Below are 13,008 nucleotides of genomic sequence, written 5' to 3' on the forward strand. Positions count from 1 at the left end.
CCCCTTTCGTGCCGGTCCTTTCTCGGGAAGCCCGGCTCCGCTGCTGTCCGGGAGGACTTACCTTGAGGACAAAGGGTCCTTGGGGAGCTCTTCTTTGGTCAGTTTCGAACTCAAGCCCGGGCGCCCGCAGGCAGGTGCAAGGAGCGGGGACCGCGGGGAGGAGTCCTGAGCGGCGGTGGCCCGGGGTCTCCTCGTGGCGGCGTCCCCGCCCGGCCTCCCCGGGGCTGGCTGGGCCTCCGGGTGCGCTCCGGGGCCGCAGGAGGACCGGCGAGGGGATGAGGGGGAGGGGCCGAGCCGCCGCCGCCGCCGCCACCGCCCGGCCGGGCGCCCCGCTGCCTCAGGAAAGTGAAAGGGCCGCCGGGGCCTCCGCGCGCCGCCCCAGGAAGTCGCGAGCAGGAAGCGCCGGCGGCGCCCGGGCCGGGCAGCGGGGCGCCGGCCTGGGGGCGCAGGTGAGACGCGGGGACCGGGAGGGGGCCGGTGGGGAGCGGGCGGCGCGGGGACCCCCTCCCCACCGCCCGCGCCGGCCGGGCCGCGGGACTCGGGCGCCGCGGCCGAGCGACACCTGCCAGCGCGGGCGACGGGCGGGGAGGCCGGGGGTCCCTGCGCCGGGCGCGCGTCTTTGTGCTCGTCCGGGGCGGAGGCGTCCAGCGGGCCCCGGGCCCGGGGCGGCCCTTGCAGCGGGCGGGGGCGGGGCTGGAGGAGCGGCCGGGCGCCCCCGGACCCGGCGAGCGGACCCCGGGGGAGCCGGTGCCCGGCCAGCAGCCGCCCAGCGGAGCCCCGGGCGGGGGCGAGCCCAGCCGTCCTCCGGGCCTTTTCCCCGGCCGGGCGACCGCGGTGACAGCCCAGCCCGGGGCTCGAGAGGGGAGCCCCGCGCGGGGTGGGCGGCGCGGCGGGACGTGGGTGTGCCCGCCAGTCCTCCTCCGGGACGGGCCGCGGGGGAGGAGCCGACGCCAAAGCCGGCGGGAGGCTCGGAGCGCCGGCTCCCTGGGCCTTCGGCTTGTTCGTCTGAGCAGCTGGTTCCCGGAGCCGGTGAGCCTCCTGGAGGGATTTGACTGGACTCAAAGCCCCGGAAAGTCACCCGGCTTCGGGGCCCCAACCGTCAGGCTCTTTTTTCCAACACCCCCCAGCCGCCGGCCCTCCCAGCCTCTGCAGCCACGCTGCTGATCCTGGGGACCTGGCGACCTAGGACTGCGACCAGGATCCTGGAAGGCCCCTCTGCACACCGCCAGGTTTGAATTTCTCCGGGTGGAATTCCAAAGCCCGCCTTCCCTTTATTCTCCCTGAGCTTTCTGTCTGGAAAGTGCCCACCTGCCCGTGAATCTGAATTGTGTGAGGATGTTCGAGTTGGTAACTAGATTAGATCTCCCCCTCCCCCCATGGCTCCTTCTTTAATGTCTTTTAAGGTCAACCTTGAGAACCCAGGGCTCTAGACCTCCAGTGTCTCACCATGTGGTTTTGGAACGGCATTTGCATGTTCTGTGTTGTACCCGCCACCTTGAGGTTCTGTTTGTTGGTGGGAGAAAGTGGTACAGGTAGAGGATTCCTTTTTGTATTTAAGCCCAGGAAAGAAATACTGGCTATTGTCATTAATTTTTAATATTGCTTACAGCCTTTAAAGCACAGACCATACAAAGTGTTTTCTCTGAAAAGGAAGTTGTGTTTCTCTCTCTCTCTCTCTCTCTCTCTCTCTCTTACTTGTTTGGGGAACATGCATTCCCCCCGCCCCCTGCATTTCCCTTAAAATAAGACCTACTTTGAAAAACCTTGCCTTTAAGTAGATTCTTTAACATGCGCCTGGGGCTGCTTTGATTACTGACCACAGTGCTTCAGTTGTGGGAAGACCCTTTCAGTGTTACGCGCATCATTGCTTTTGAGACTCATTTTCGTCTCCAGCGAGTACGAACTGTTCCCCAGGTAGTGTGCTGAGGGTTGGGCTCCAGAATGTGTATTGCCCTCAGGTCATCCCATTTTATAGTTATGTAGTTTATAGAGTAGGTTGGGCACTTCCGGAACATGGGTATAAAAATGTATATTTTAGATTGTAAGAGAGATGCTCTAATGGGGTGTTTCTGAAGTTGCTATCTTTAACAGTAGGATGAAACTGGGTATTCTGACACTTTTCCCTACTGGAGTGGTGAGTTCCAAAGGTGCCTATTAAGAGCCGTTTTTTTTTAAAGTAGTTTTCTTTTTTATGTGCTTGGATTATGTGCCAAAAACGGGGCTTAAACCAAGTGATCTGCTCCAGTTCTGCTGCCCTCTCTTTGGAGGAGACCTGCCCAGAGGAAGCAGGTTGGAGGGAGGAGGGCACTGAGGGAAACTGGACCAACCTGAATTTGCCCCACAGCGTCCAGCCAACCCAGATCAGCCTCCGGGCCTCTTCCTCGACAAGGCAGTGGGGCTCACAGGAGAGCACGGAATTTGTCACTGGTGACCTTGGCGGTCTTGACTGGCTGTCGCTGGAATGATTTTCAGTGGGCACCGTCCAGGCTTTGGAGGAAGGGGCCTCATTAAATAGAGCTCTTAATGTCCTACGTGTAAAATCTCTATGTTTACACATCTTAATTGCACTTACAGTGAAAACTTATAGCGCTTGAGTTCACCCATTTTACAGAGGGGTAAGAACCATGGTTTTAAAAGGAAATCAAGATTTTTTTTTTTTCCTCCTGACTTTTCCAGTGTCTTCTGGATTTCTTTTTTTTTTTAACATCCTACAGGTTTTACCAGAATTGAATTGAGGTTCATTGATTAGTCGATGTAATAGATGGCAATAGAATATTTCCAGATGAGCTGTAGGTACCTAGAGAAGCAGCATCTGGACAGAGGAGGAAAGTTGACTCTGACCATCCATTTCCAGGTGCTATAAAACTTAGCCCAAATCCTTTACTCTAAAGGAGTCACTCAAAGATTGTTTCTCAAAGTATATTTAGGCCCAAACAGGAGTCCACTCATTCTGAGCAGAATTTTAGTAAAATGGTTTTTTTAAATATAGAGATTTGAGCAAAAACATTGCGAAGCACTTGTGGAGCTTGGTTCAGCGCATCTCCTGACCGCTCGCTCTGTGCTGGGTTCTGAACCAGGGGATGGGGACCAGGTGGCTGCCTGCAGCGCTAGGCCTTCCTCCCTGATTTCTACTGAGACGACACCAGCTGCTGTTTACGGAGCATCTCCTCCCCACCGGGCTCTGTGCTGAGGGCTGTCCATAGATCACTCATTGCATCTTTATAACAACCCTAAGTAGGTACCATCATCCCTATTTTCTAGCTGGGGAAGGTGAGGGAGCAGAAAGCCGGTGGCGTGCCTGGGATTACCCAGCCCAGGGTCAGCTGTCGGGGCAGGTGGCACTCTGGTGGGATGAAGAGCTGCGGCTGTGACATAGTTAGGGCCCCGGTGGGGTGTGGGTGCAGGCCGAGTGGCCGGGCTGGCTGTCCAGAGCAAAGCTGTAGGTCCCCTGGCTGGAGCAGAGGGGCCTCAGTGCCTCACCGAGAGGAGGTGGGGGGAGTGGGGAGGGTGGGAGAACTTGGCAAGGTGCATTTTGAAAACTCACTCTGGAGGGAGAGCGGGAATGAACACGGGAAAACTCTTTTAATCGGGAAGACACAGGCGCTGAGGAAGAGTTGAGGTCTTCTGAATCGGAACTACTTGCTATTACTTATCTGTTCTCTCAAGGAAGTTGTTTAAAGACACTGAATACATTTCAGCTTTAACTCGAGATGAATGTTTAGTCAAAAGTCGCTTTCTTGGACACCGTTATATAACCTGTGACTTTTCGAGAAGCTTCTGCACGCACTGCGTGCTGTGTGATTTAATGCATGGGTCCCAAAGATTCCTTGTCACCGAACATAGGAGAAAAACTGAAGAATGGCATGAGTCGTGAGGTTGACTTTGGGGCAGGAGACCAGGCCTCCCTGCGCCTTCCTTCCCGTCTGGCTCTGCCTTCAGCCCTGACTGCAGAATGGGGCCATTTTCCAAGGCCTCTGAGGTGACCACAGGTGTGAGAAACGAGGTGGCACAGACGAGCTGAAGTTCACTCCCACGGCATTCGTGCATTTAGACTCCATTGCAAAGACACAGTCAGATGATGGGCTTCATGACCTGCCACCTTGTCCAGGCCTATGTTCCTCTCTGTTACTGGCTCAGACGTAGCCCGGGACACAGCTTGGGGGAATGGAGCACGGCCAGTTCCCTGGCACCCTGGTGACGGAGCACCTGGTGCGACCACTGGGCACATATGGGTCTCCTGTGAATATGAATGTTAGCTCTGCAGAGTACTGTGATTGGGAGTGAACAGGTTGATCTCAGGAGGGCTTCCAGATAAAGAGGAATTCAGTGGTTCTTTCTTTTTTTTTTTTCCCACTGTCCATCTGTTTATTATTTTTTTAACATCTTTATTGGAGTATAATTGCTTTACAATGGTGTGTTAGTTTCTGCTTTATAACAAAGTGAATCAGTTATACGTATACATATGTCCCCATATCTCCTCCCTCTTGCGTCTCCCTCCCTCCCACCCTCCCTATCCCACCCCTCCAGGCGGTCACAAAGCACCGAGCTGATCTCCCTGTGCTATGCGAGCTGATCTCCCTGTGCTATGCGGCTGCTTCCCACTAGCTATCTATTTTACGTTTGGTAGTGTATATATGTCCATGCCACTCTCTCACTTTGTCACAGCTTACCCTTCCCCCTCCCCGTATCCTCAAGTCCATTCTCTAGTAGGTCTGTGTCTTTATTCCCGTCTTACCCCTAGGTACTTCATGACCTTTTTTTTTTTTTCCCTTAGATTCCATGTATATGTGTTAGCATACGGTATTTGTTTTTCTCTTTCTGACTTACTTCACTCTGTATGACAGACTCTAGGTCCATCCACCTCACTGCAAATAACTCAATTTCGTTTCTTTTTATGGTTGACTAATACTCCATTGTATATATGTGCCACATCTTCTTTATCCATTCATTTGTTGATGGACACTTAGTTTGCTTCCATGTCCTGGCTATTGTAAACAGAGCTGCAATGAACATTGTGGTACATGACTCTTTTTGAATTATGGTTTTCTCAGGGCATATGCCCAGTAGTGGGATTGCTGGGTCGTATGGTAGTTCTATTTGTAGTTTTTTAAGGAAGCTCCATACTGTTCTCCATTAGTGGCTGTACCAATCCACATTCCCACCAGCAGTGCAAGAATGTTCCCTTTTCTCCACACCCTCTCCAGCATTTATTGTTTCTAGATTTTTTGAGGATGACCATTCTGACCAGTGTGAGATGATATCTCATTGTAGTTTTGATTTGCATTTCTCTAATGATAAATGATGTTGAGCATTCTTTCATGTGTTTGTTGGCAATCTGTATATCTTCTTTGGAGAAATGTCTGTTTAGGTCTTCTGCCCATTTTTGGATTGGGTTGTTTATTTTTTTGTTATTGAGCTGCATGAGCTGCTTATAAATTTTGGAGATTAATCCTTTGTCAGTTGCTTCATTTGCAAATATTTTCTCCCATTCTGAGGGTCGTCTTTTAGTCTTGTTTATGGTTTCCTTTGCTGTGCAAAAGCTTTGAAGTTTCATTATGTCCCACTTGTTTATTTTTGGTTTTATTTCCATTACTCTAGGAGGTGGGTCAAAAAGGATCTTGCTGTGATTTATGTCATAGAGCATTCTGCCTATGTTTTCCTCTAAGGGTTTGATAGTGTCTGGCCTTACATTTAGGTCTTTAATCCATTTTGAGTTTATTTTTGTGTGTGATGATAGGGAGTGTTCTAATTTCATACTTTTACATGTACCTGTCCAGTTTCCCAGCACCGCTTATTGAAGAGGCTGTCTTTTCTCCACTGTATATTCTTCCCTCCTTTATCAAAGATAAGGTGACCATATGTGCATGGGTTTATCTCTGGACTTTCTATCCTGTTCCATTCATCTATCTTTCTGTTTTTGTGCCAGTACCATACTGTCTTGATTTCTGTAGCTTTGTAGTATAGTCTGAAGTCAGGGAGACTGATTCCTCCAGCTCCGTTTTTCGTTCTCAAGATTGCTTTGGCTATTCCGGGTCTTTTGTGTTTCCATACAAATTGTGAAATTTTTGTTCTAGTTCTGTGAAAAGTACCAGTGGTAGTTTGATAGGGATTGCATTGAATCTGTAGTAGAGTACAGATTCTGGGTAGTAGAGTCATTTTCACAATGTTGATTCTTCCAATCCAAGAACAGGGTATATCTCTCCATTTATTTGTATCATCTTTAATTTCTTTCATCAGTGTCTTATAATTTTCTGCATACAGGTCTTTTATCTCCTTAGGTAGGTTTATTCCTAGATATTTTATTCTTTTTGTTGCAATGGTAAGTGGGAGTGTTTTCTTAATTTCACTCTCAGATTTTTCATCATTAGTGTATAAAAATGCCAGAGATTTCTGTGCATTAATTTTGTATCCTGCTACTTTACCAAATTCATTGATTAGCTCTAGTAGTTTTCTGCTGGCATCTTTAGGATTCTGTATGTATAGTATCATGTCATCTGCAAACAGTGACAGCTTTACTTCTTCTTTTCCAATTTGGATTCCTTTTATTTCTTTTTCTTCTCTGATTGCTGTGGCTAAAACTTCCAAAACTATGTTGAATAATAGTGGTGAGAGTGGACAACCTTGTCTTGTTCCTGATCTTAGTGGAAATGGTTTCAGTTTTTCACCATTGAGGACGATGTTGGCTGTGGGTTTGTCATATATGCCCTTTATTATGTTGAGGAAACTTCCCTCTATGCCTACTGTCTGCAGGGTTTTTAATCATAAATGGGTGTTGAATTTGTCAAAAGCTTTCTCTGCATCTATTGAGATGATCATATGGTTTTTCTCCTTCAATTTGTTAATATAGTGTATCACGTTGATTGATTTGCGTAACATTGAAGAATCCTTGCATTCCTGGGATGAACCCCACTTAATCATGGTGTATGATCCTTTTACTGTGCTGTTGGATTCTGTTTGCTAGTATTTTGTTGAAGATTTTTGCATCTATGTTCATCAGTGATATTGGCCTGTAGTTTTCTTTCTTTGTGACATCTTTGTCTGGTTTTGGTATCAGGATGATGGTGGCCTCGTAGAATGAGTTTGGGAGTGTTCCTCCCTCTGCTGTATTTTGGAAGAGTTTGAGAAGGATAGCTGTTAGCTCTTCTGTAATCAGTGGTTCTTTCTTACACATCATGTGAAGTTCATTTCAGTGACCTTTGAACAAGCTGCCCCCCACCCCACCCGAGGATGGATGCTCTACCCCTACCTGGTGGCTCTCATGGTGGGAGCGCCCTGTTGCAGGGAAATGCAGCTCTGCTGTGGGCTGGGTGGCCACACCACGTGCGGTTACTTCTGCCAGGGCCTCCGACGGTGCCATTGTCAGAACACTTGACTTTTCCACCCCTCCTTCTCCTTATAGAGAGCCGAGCCTCTGCTGGAAGGAAGAGGGGAGGTGAGACCCCACAGGACACCCCTGCATGCTTCCCAGGATTAAGAACCTATTTATGAAGCACCTTATTTCGTGACCGAAGCTCCACGGTCAGTGAGACGTAAATGGCCCCACTTCCCCCCGGCATTCGCTTCATCGTCTCGTTCTCCAGGGATCAGTGGTAAGTCCTTGGGCACGGTGCGTCCGTGCAGCCAGTGCCCCCTGCCCCCAGTTTCATGATAAAACGCACGTGGATGACCAGCCTCCCCAGAACTGTTGAATGGTTTATTGGTGGTGGAAGCGGTGACCAGGAACACGGCTGAGCTGTCCATCTTTGGTTCTGACAGTGACAGACAGACAGAAAACCTTCGAGGTTTTCAGTGGTTTCTGGTCCACTGAAGATAATCCTGGCCCCCACGCACAGAAAAATGACCACTGACTACTGGCAGGGTAATAAAAGGGCTGTGGGTGAAATAAGTATATTAACTCTGAGCTTAGTGAGTGGCCTCGCTGGGTCAGGACTTTCAGAGAGAAAATGAAACCTGAACAAGTTACACGCAGATCACTTTGTGTTCTGAGAGCACCTGGTGTGCTCTGAGAAGCTCTCTCCCAGGAGATTCGTGAGTCCCACACTCCCTGGAGCAGGCGGATGATGAGGGCGGAGTGCAGAGCTGGGCTGTCTAGTCTCTAACCCACACTCTCAGTGGGTTTTCTCCCCTGCTGACCTCTGTTGGGAAGGAAGAATTGTTCCTCTCCCCTCTTAGGTTGAATGATTGGGGGCATGTGAATTAAACGGACAGAAAAACAGATTCACAAGAGAAAAGACAGATTTAACCACGTATGTGTGGGAGTTCACAGAAAAACGTGACTCCAGGGGGCCTTAGAATTTGGGGATTGCATGCCATCGTAATAGGGGAAGAGGGGCAAGAGAAGGGCGCTTTTGGGAGAACAGGTAACTTTTTGGAAAGGTAGATGTGCCCTTAGGAGACTAGCTGAGAGCTAGGATACCGTTGTGCCAGTGTCTGTTTAGGTGTGACGTGGACACGTCCCGTTTCTGGCATTAAGACTCAGTCTCTCCTGGCTGCTCCCAGGGGAGGATGTATGACAGCTGAGTTCTTTCTCAGAGGCTCTGCTTTTAGGCAGATAAGCGATTTCAGGACTCACGCGTCTTCTGCTCAAAATAACGCTGATGCTGCAGCCGCGTGTTCTGAATCCCTTCAGCTCCGTCTCACCGGCGCACCCTTGGCCTCCGCGCCTTTTGCAGCTTCTCAGGCCCAGGCTGGTGGGTGGAGCGCCCACAGGATCTCAGGTGTGACTTCAGACATCTGGCTCTTGCCACAGCAGTTCGCTTGTCCACTCGTCTCCCGTCTACTGCTAATCTAGCCACAAGTGGTTCCCTTTTAGTTAGCGGGTGTTTATCTTTCCCTTGTTTTGAAACTTTATTTTGATACAATTTCAAACTCACAGAAGAAAATAAGCATGTTACCAGGAGCTCCTGTAGAACTCTTATAATCACAAATTCTGTTTTTTTTTTTTTAAGGCTGAGACCTACAGAGATAGAAAGGTGCTTCTCACACTTAGTGTGCCTGGGAATCACCTGAAACATGTTAAAATGCAGATTCTGACGCAGTAGATCTGGGTGGTGACTTCATTTCCCAGGTGATGCGGTGCTTTGCGTCCATAGACCACACTGTGAGTTGCAAGAAGATAGCGTATTTGTCTTCATTTCTATTCCATCTCTACCTCCAACTTGCTCTTTGACCTTGAAAGGTTATTTAACCTTTCTAGATCTCAGCTTCCTTAGCTGTAAAAGAAGAGAATTAGCTTTTCTTCTAACATTCCTGCGAAGGACATTTTTTCTGTTTTTCTACCCAGCATGCGTTGCCTCTTCCTCACAGCACTTTGATTTCCTTTGGGGAATAGACTTCCCTCCTTTGTGTGCAGGTGTGATAGGTAGGTGAGTCTCAGGATTTTCCATCCCGTTATGGCAGCCCTGTGACCTTCCGCCAGAGCCCAGGTCCAGCAGGAGGCAGGAGAGGACCTAAGGTGGGCTACGGGCCTCTCTCTTCTGGGACTTTCCATCTTGAGTTGAGTGAACCTAGGGCAGAGGAAATGGTGAATCGCCTCTGGTCCAGCCGTGGGGGGCCAGGTTCAAGTGGCAGACAAATTCTTAACATTTGTCCTCATTTGCTTCTCCCCCTACTTTCTCTCATCTCTCTCTCTCTCTCTCTGTGTGTGTGTGTGTGTGTGTGTGTGTGTGTGTGTGTGTGTGTGTGTAGATGTACGTATACACACACATACATTTTTTCCTGAACCATTTGAAAGCAAGTTAAAGACATTATGCCCTTTTATTTCTAAATACTTCAGTATGTACTTCCTGTGAACAAGACATTTTCATATAACTGCACACAAAGATCAAAACAAGCAAGTTTACCAGTTATAATGCTCTTATCTAATCCACAGTCCACACTCAAAATTATATCAAATGTCCAATAATGTCTTTTACAGATTTCTTTTCCCTGGGCCAGGATCTCGCCTGGGGCCCCACTTTGCATTTGTTTGTCCTGTGGGTTTAGTCGACTTTAATTTGGAGCTGTTTCTTGGCTGTCCTTTGTCTTTCATGAGCTTGCCATTTAGGAAGGATACAAGCCACTTATCTTATGGACCGTCCCTTGTTGTGTGTGTGTCTGGCATTTCTTCATGGTTAGGTTCAGATTATGCATCTTTGTCAGGAATAACAGAAGAGAGACAGCTTCTCGCTGATGGTGAAGGAGTTACGAATATTGGTGGCGGGGGGAGGAGGGACAGAATGAACCACGTGGTGTTGGGTTGGAATTAAAGATATCAAGAAGAACTGGAGAGGAAGTAGGGGGAGAAATGTGTGTGTGTGTGGTGTGTGTGTATGTAGTAGGTGTGTGTGTGTGGTGTGTATGTATGGGGGGGTGTCGTGTGTGTGTGTATGTAAAATGCCCTCTCTCTGCCCGCTGAGGGGCCCTGGGAACAGTAACACCCGGCAGCAGTGAGCACACCCGGAGCTGCATCTCAGTTTCTCTGTAACGTTTTCCACCGAAGGAGCCAGTCAGGCATCCTTGGAGGCTGGGTCAGCCCTGGGCAGAGAAAGTGAGATGAGCCTGGAATATCTTGTGCCAAGAAATAAGGAAGTGCTTAAAAATGAAGGGGCGCTCACTGGCCCAATCTGGGATGAGATTTGAAATAAACGATACCAGTAATGGATTATAGCCCATTGAATAAAACAAGCATCCAGTGAGTCCATTCTGCTCTAACTAAATAACGCATAAATGGGAGGAAGGAAAGCTCCTTCCTGCAGTACAACGCCAGCCGCTAAGTAGGGCAGGAGCGTCCACGCTGGAGCGTCGCCCCCTGAAACCATCAGGGCTGCTTGGCTTAGGCAAGGATCATCGATGGACACACACGACGGGGGGAAGGTTGGAGGAACAGGATATCTAGGTAACCTCAAAGTATGTACCCACAAACTCCTTATTGACTACTAGAGGGAAAAACTGTAGCTCCTCTGAGGGGCGACCACGCAGAAAGCCCCTAAACCAGGCGGTCAGTGATAACGTCACTGACGTGGTGGCCCTCCTTGAGGGTGCTCTGGAGAGACAAGGTATGCCTCGTTTCCTTGTTCCTAAATGAGGGATGTCTTCTTACTAATTTCTGTGCCAAACGATACTGTTCAGTGACTCGTCTAAAGAACTTTTTACTTATTTGCATATGACCGAGATAAATAACACTCAGGTAAGGAAAGAATATTCTCCCTCGAGTCTCTGAATTGTCTGGGAATGCCTGCAGCATTCTAGAACATCGCTGAGGAAGCTTTGAAGGTGCCTCGCTGAGATAGGCTTTTTTTGCTAGAAACTTGGGGTTAACCCAAACACTATTCTTGTAGTATTGGTGCATACAGAGAATGCTATCTATTGTTACAGAAGGTAAGTGGAACACTGATGAAGTAAAGGTTTAAATAATTCATTTTTAATTGTATTTGCTTAATATTCATAAGCCTAAATGTAACACAAAGCAGAAATTGAAGCATCGGATTATATTCGCATCCTGGCTCTGCTATAACAAGTCCACAAACTGGGTGGCTTAAAAGAACAGAAATTGGGGCTTCCCTGGTGGCGCAGCGGTGGGGAGTCCGCCTGCCGATGCAGGGGACGCGGGTTCGTGCCCCGGTCCGGGAGGATCCCACATGCCGCGGAGCGGCTGGGCCCGTGAGCCATGGCCGCTGAGCCTGCGCATCCGGAGCCTGTGCTCCGCAGCGGGAGAGGCCACAACAGTGAGAGGCTGCGTACCGCAAAAAAAAAAAAAAAGAACAGGAATTAATTTTCTCGTGGTTCTGGAAGGCAGACGTCTGAGATCAAGGTGTCGGTAGGGCCGTACTCCCATGGAAGGCTCAAGGGAAGCACGCTTCCTTGCCTCTTCCCGTTTCTGGCGGCTGCTGGCGGTCCTAGTTTTCCTTGTCCAGCTCTACCTGCATCACCACGTGGCCTTCCTCCCTGTCTGTCTCTGTGTCTCCCCCTGGCCTTTTATAAGGACACGGAGCTGGATTTAGGACCTTAGTGGATTTTAGGTCGAACGTGAGTTAAGTATGACCTCAACGTAACTAATTACCTCTGCAAGACCCGATTTCCAAATGAGGCCACATTCTAAAATTTATGGTGGACATCAATTTTTGGGGGGACAATATTCAACCCACTGCAAGATGGATAAAAGGAAACAAATATCATCCAAAGTCCTTGCTTCACAAGTGATAAAGGAAGAGGGTGGACGAGGATAGAATTACAAAATGAGAAAGGGCTTCTGGAGGATTGTTTAATCCCCATAACCCAGGATAACCCTGCAGAAGTAAAAAGTCTGCTCGCTCGCCCGGACGGGGGTATTGCCATGGCCGCTAGGAAGGCACCAGCCCCACAGTGGTTTAAAAGTGACGAGTGGGGCTGTGTTTAGGCCTTCCAGAAGTGGAAAGCTCAGCCTCTAGCTGCTGGGTCTTCCCCCTCCTCCAATCCTACGTAATAAGATGAGGAAGGAGTTGAAAACAGAGGGAGTAGAGTTGGCCTGATCCTGGCGAAATGAAAGATCGGGTTCCTCTTTAGGCGACATACATTCTGTGTGTGTCTAGGAAACTCCCGGTTTGCAGGGTAGGTTGACCCTTTGCCCTGATTCTGCAGAGCAGGTTCCCTCCGAGAACCCTGCTAACTGGCAGGCCAGTGCTCTTCCCAAAGGACCTGATTCATCAAGGTGTTTCACCTCCACCCAAAACTGAACTGAAAATGTCTGGAGGCAGGTTCTCCACTCTGTAGCCCTCGGTGTTCTCGGGGCTTTCACGGTTGTGCTCCAGCGTGTGGCATCCCCCAGCACGGGGCGGTCATGGGAACCACTTCCACCCCTGCAGGCTCTGGGCAGGTGAGCATCCCATGCAAGACCGCCCGCTAGACAAGAAGGCGAGGGCCCGGGAATGGCTGCTGGGTTCCAATAACCTGGACAGCTTGACAGCCTAGGAACGAATGCAGGTGTGTTAGGGCCCCAGGGGTCTTCAGACCTGATCGAGGCATATGGACGAGCTCGTTATTTCGGGGTTT

At 49.4% G+C, this 13,008-nt stretch overlaps 1 protein-coding gene across 3 annotated transcripts in view; it reads left to right on the forward strand.

Moving 5' to 3' along the window:
* The first annotated feature begins 276 nt into the window (after window positions 1-276).
* Window positions 277-13,008, forward strand: part of SLC37A1 (solute carrier family 37 member 1) — a 67,732-nt gene continuing 55,000 nt past the window's right edge. The window contains exons 1-3 of one of the 3 annotated variants that reach the window (XM_079923448.1): window positions 479-1,029; window positions 1,128-1,229; window positions 7,400-7,589. In XM_079923448.1, coding sequence (XP_079779574.1) covers window positions 7,534-7,589 — 56 coding nt within the window. In that variant the 5' untranslated portion in view covers window positions 479-1,029; window positions 1,128-1,229; window positions 7,400-7,533. Of the gene's footprint in view, window positions 450-478; window positions 1,230-7,399; window positions 7,590-13,008 lie in introns of those variants that run through there. The other 2 variants (XM_079923449.1, XM_079923450.1) reach the window with 2 other exon arrangements.

This window comes from Stenella coeruleoalba (assembly GCF_951394435.1).
Source record: "Stenella coeruleoalba genome assembly, chromosome: 5".
Classification (NCBI taxonomy): Eukaryota; Metazoa; Chordata; class Mammalia; order Artiodactyla; family Delphinidae; genus Stenella; species Stenella coeruleoalba.